At 34.5% G+C, this 5,456-nt stretch overlaps 1 protein-coding gene across 1 annotated transcript; it reads left to right on the forward strand.

The window, feature by feature from the left end:
- The first annotated feature begins 1,840 nt into the window (after positions 1-1,840).
- On the forward strand, positions 1,841-3,370 carry LOC114288018 (receptor-like protein EIX2). The gene has a single exon (XM_082895017.1). The coding sequence runs from the start codon at positions 1,841-1,843 to the stop codon at positions 3,368-3,370; it is 1,530 nt and encodes a 509-aa protein (XP_082751143.1).
- Positions 3,371-5,456: the final 2,086 nt, after the last annotated feature.

The raw sequence follows: 5,456 nt of genomic DNA on the forward strand, positions 1-5,456 counted from the left end.
CATTTGAATCAACACAATGTTTTGTCTCCGGATTTGACAACGTAGGGACCTAACACCAGGAACCCCTAAAACCCCACTAAAGTATAGGCCGTTTATATATAATATTTCACCTTATTCACGTTTGACTAACTCTAACTATCCTTTTTAAAATTAACCATATACTTCTCTCATGGTTTTAAATTAATTTGTAACACTAACAACATTAATTTTACTTGCAAAAAACACTTGTACAATATTTAACTGACATAAATGTATTTTTTTTTAGTATCACTATCTCACACTTTGGAGTATCTCCAACGGTGTATCAATTATTTCATTAAATTTGAGTAAAAAATGAGTAATTCATCTATCTGATATCCAGCTCTCTAACGGAGCATTGTGGGCTGTCATCAAAACATCGGTCGATCGGGAGGACGACCGGACGAAAGTCCAACTGGTCGACCGGCCAGTGTAATCTGAAAATTCTTTTTCCCTTCATTTTCAACTAAGCGGAAGATCGGTTGGACATTCGGCCGGTCAGCCGGTAGGTCGTCCGACGTCCAAAAACAATGGCTCTAAAATAGTGAAATGCTGAAAATCCAAATGTCCTCAATTTGGTGAAATATTTTTGATATTCTCGATTTGATATGTATTTAATGAAAGTGTCGGAGCAAAAAAAGAGGCAAATTTTTATCAAATTTAAATTTAATGATAAATTTAATACATCATTAGAGATGGTCTTATATGAGTGTTTGGTAATTTTTTTGATAAATCATTTAATAATTCTAGCATTGCTCTTTGTCCACTATGAACCTGACACACCAAGGACTAGAGACTAGAGTTTCTACCCCCAACAAGACGGAATGGCCGTCCACTGACGACTTGACTTGAACATAAATATTCTTATTTACATATTTTAATAATTTTTAAATATATGCATTATATAGTAATAATAATAATTATAACTAGGTGCTCATGACTTGAGACTTTTCAAAACAATCAAGTCTTATACAGCTTGTAAAACTTTAATCTTTCAACACTAGCATCAAATTGCATTCCACACTCAGAAGCTATGGGCACAACCTCTAGTGCTCTTGTGATGTTATTTGCTCTTTTTTTCATTGAAAAACTTGAGTTCATTTGTAGTAGTACAAATTCAAATGTGAGTTGCATAGCGAGTGAGCGAGAAGCTCTTATGAAATTCAAAGGAAATCTCACAGATTATGCAAACCGTTTATCCTCATGGGTTGGAAAGGACTGTTGCATGTGGAAGGGAGTTGGTTGTAGCAATAAAACAGGCCATGTTGTGAAGCTTGATCTGCATAATCCAATTCATGATCTAGTTGATCCAAATTTCAAAATGAGCCAACTGGGTGGTCAGATAAGTCCTTCTTTACCCGATTTAAATCATTTGTATTACCTAGACTTGAGCATGAATTCATTTTATGGTCCGCTGCCATCATCACTCGGAAGACTATCATATTTGAGAGTGTTAGATACTGGAGATAATCAATTGAATGGGAGCATTCCAATAAGTCTTGGACAACTTGCAAAGCTAGAATATCTAGATTTGTCAAAAAATGCATTGAATGGGAGCATTCCAACAAGTCTGGGACAACTTTCAAAACTAGAATATCTAGATTTGTCAAATAATGCATTTGTTGGTACCGTATATGAACTTCACTTTGCCAAACTCAATAGTTTAAATGAATTGTACTTGCATTCAAATTCATTAGTTTTGAAAGTGACCTCCCAATGGGTTCCTCCCTTTTAACTCCAAGTCATACAATTGTCATCCATCAAAGTAGGACCCCAATTTCCTCAATGGCTCAAAACACAAAAAAATGTTACAGAGTTATACATGTCAAATGCAAGCATCTCAGTTGTCATTCCTGATTGGTTTGAGAGTATTTATTGTGGCATTATACACTTGGATCTTTCTAACAACCAGATCAAAGGAAAGGTGACAATATTTCAAAAATGTAAATATAGTGCTCATGATAAACAGTTACTATTGAGTTCTAACAGATTTGAGGGCCCACTAGCACCGCTTCCTTCAGATGTTTATGTCTTGGATCTCTTCAACAACTTGCTTTTAGGACCTATTACTGTGAGTGATGATAATGCGACGATGAGTTTGAGTTATCTTTTTCTCTCAAATAACAACTTGACTGGTGTCATTCCAGTGTCTTTGTGCAAGGCAAAGGATATAAGAATTATTGATTTCTCAAACAATCAGTTATCAGGGAAAATTCCTCCTTGCTTGGGGCAGTTGGATCAGTTGGAGGTGCTAGATTTGAAGAATAATAGTCTATATGGTGAAATTCCAAGTTCATTGGGTTCCCTACAATTTCTCAATTCCTTGCACTTGCGTAACAATAAGTTTTATGGGAAGCTTCCTTTGTCCTTACAGAATTTGACACAACTTTTCACCATTGATCTAGGTGAAAATGTGCTCACTGATAATATCCCTCCATGGATTAGATATAACCTAACTAATCTTAGATTTTTCAGTCTTCAATCAAATAATTTCTATGGTGATATTCTTCCACAACTCTGTTATCTCCAAGATTTGCAATTGTTGAACTTGGCACAAAATAACATAATGGGAAATATCCCTCGTTGTTTTGCCAACTTCGCTGCCATGGTTGCAGTAGATAGTGTGTTCGATTTCAAACTATATAACTATTATGATGTTAGTGCAACTTATGAAGAGAACATTTTGGATTCAATGAAAGGAAGAGAACTGGAATACACCAAGACACTCAAATTTCTTGTCTCCATGGACCTTTCGAACAATGGCATTATTGGAGAGATTCCAGAAGAGTTAATGGATCTTTTTGGGTTGCTGAACTTGAATTTATCTGGAAACCATCTAAAAGGAAGGATCCCTAATAATATTAGCAATTTGACACGATTGGAATCTCTTGATTTGTCTCGAAACAAGCTTTCTGGCCCTATTCCTCTAAGTCTGTCCAATTTAAGCTACCTAAGTCATTTGAACATGTCGTTCAATAATTTATCAGGGCGAATACCAACGGGAAATCAACTTCAAACTCTCGACAATCCTTCCATTTATATAGGCAACGATGGCCTTTGTGGTGCACCACTAAACAGCTGCCTCGATGATAAATCATCTGATGGTGATCACAAACATGCTGATGAGAGTAAAGTTGCAGATGAAACTGATTTTTTGTGGTTCTACACTGGCATTGGACCTGGTTTCTGGGTTGGGTTTTTGGGGGTCTGTGGTACTTTGAATTTCAAGAAGTCTTGGAGGTATGCATACTTCCAGTTCATCGAAAACAACTACAATTGGATATCAGTAACCATAGCAATCAAGTTCGCTCGGCTAAGGAGGAAGTTCAACAAAGGAAAATTTGGAAGATGAATTTATCTCCCAATTGGTTCGTCTCTCTCTCTCTCTCACACATATCATGTACATACATTACCTCCGTATCTTGTGATAATTTCAACGTGTGCATCAAATTTCCATCTTCATAGCCCATGACTTTTCTTACATGAATCTTTTGAATTTTTTTCATTTCCTTACCGTCATTAGCATAACAATGCTAATCATGTTAATGATTTTTGGAATATCATCACTACTTGAAGAATAACCATTCATATTTTGAAGTGGAGGTAGTGATATTTCCAGATTATCATCAAAACATGTCTTACATTCAAGATCATATAGTAAAGTATACAGATTAATTTCCACCTAATTTCTTTACGGAAAGTGCCAAAATTCTTTGTCACATGCTTAAAAACATTGAAACAAATGCAAGTTTGTCGTTTTATAGTTCAAATAGTGCAAATACATTTCTCAAATAATTTTTCAAAAGTCAATTGTTGCATTATTTCAGAGAAACCATGTTAACATCCACTAATATGCTGGTTATATGCTTTGCTGTCATTGAAGGGTCTTATATTCAGCTGGAGAAAGGACCCTCAGAGGAAGCAGCATTGAGATCATGTTATGGATTTTCTTGAGTTGTTGGAAAGAAATAAGTTTGAATAATTCTATAGTTCTAGTATACATGTTGATGGGGTTTGATGATTGTGTCTTTTGTAAAATATTCTAAAGTCTTTCCTTAAATAAATGACTTGTGAACTATCATATTATCCAGAATATGTTATAGACCGTGTTTTGCATAATATGTATTCTCCTTTTATTGGTGAATTCTATGATTTTTGCCAATTGAGGCCATGGATTCTAGTTTTAATTTTGAGAACTGAGCAAAATGCTCCAACAATGATATACATATAGTAATGGTATCACCAACAAAAACCTTATCAAAATAGAGAGTTATTGTGCCACAGTCAAATTCACATATAAGTTCAACTATTCATGTTTTTCTTCACATTGTAGTAATCTTTACTTATGTCAAAGCTTTTAATGATTTAGGAGAAGTTAGTAATTTTTACTTGTGTCAAAGCTTTTAATGATTTAGGAGAAGTACGTAACATCAGTAATATACATGTATGATTCTGAAAAGGTCACGACTAGTGACCACTACTTTTGTTGCTGCTGCAATTGCTGCAGATTGTGAGATTTCATCTTTCTCATCATCACCTCCTCATCTCTATTACATGCTATTTACCATTTTGGGCAATAGAACTAATCCAAGTTTTTCCTCAAAATAAATAAAAACTTAACCAAGTTCTTTATGGAATTGTTTGTAAATTTTCTTGTATTACTTTGAAAAAAGTCTTTCTATCAATGTTGTTTTGCTAAGATATTATGGAATTGATTCAATGTGAAAATTTTAGAAACCACTGACGTAATTTGTCCAATAAAAAAAGGCAAGTTCCGTTTGTCACTAGTATTATGATCTAGTTGGGGGGGGGGGGACGAAACTAATACAAATAATACGTAAATATAAAAATAATTAATGATACAACAAACATTTCAATATAAAGATATAATTTTTTTTTTAAATCTATATGATTAATGAATGGCCAATAATATTATATATATATATATATATATATATTTCTAATGATATTTAGTTTACCATCTCATGGTCACAATTGCATTAGTTAAGTTGTGTCACGACCCCAAACCGCCCCTAGTAGTTTGGTGCCGTGATGGCCAGTAATCCGAGATTACTGAAGGCCAACTTTCAAAATTCACACACAGTCAGAGTATAATATGGGGCTCACAAGTGCGGAAGCAATAATTTAAAATACAAGTGGTCCATAAGAGCAGTGCATAAGTCAAATGGAATGGCAAACATCTTTACATAGGTTAAAAACTTGAATACAAATAAATTGAAGTACAAAAATACATATTATATTTAGACAAAAGGCTTCTCGAGCCGATGTGTTCAAAATACATAAGCTTCAAGATTGCCGACATCCTTACTGCCGACATAACATACATGCAAAACACACATTTCGGCGAAGCCAACTTCTTACTTGTTACCTACATATATACATAGGGAGGGTGAGCTTGGATACTCAGTGAATGGTAT

Source organism: Camellia sinensis, chromosome 11 (genome assembly GCF_055761805.1).
Source record: "Camellia sinensis isolate YWXY chromosome 11, ASM5576180v1, whole genome shotgun sequence".
Taxonomy (NCBI): Eukaryota; Viridiplantae; Streptophyta; class Magnoliopsida; order Ericales; family Theaceae; genus Camellia; species Camellia sinensis.

Excerpts from the sequence above, each read along its gene's own strand:
- LOC114288018 (XM_082895017.1), top strand. The coding sequence starts at position 1,841 with ATGTCAAATGCAAGCATCTCAGTTGTCATTCCTGATTGGTTTGAGAGT.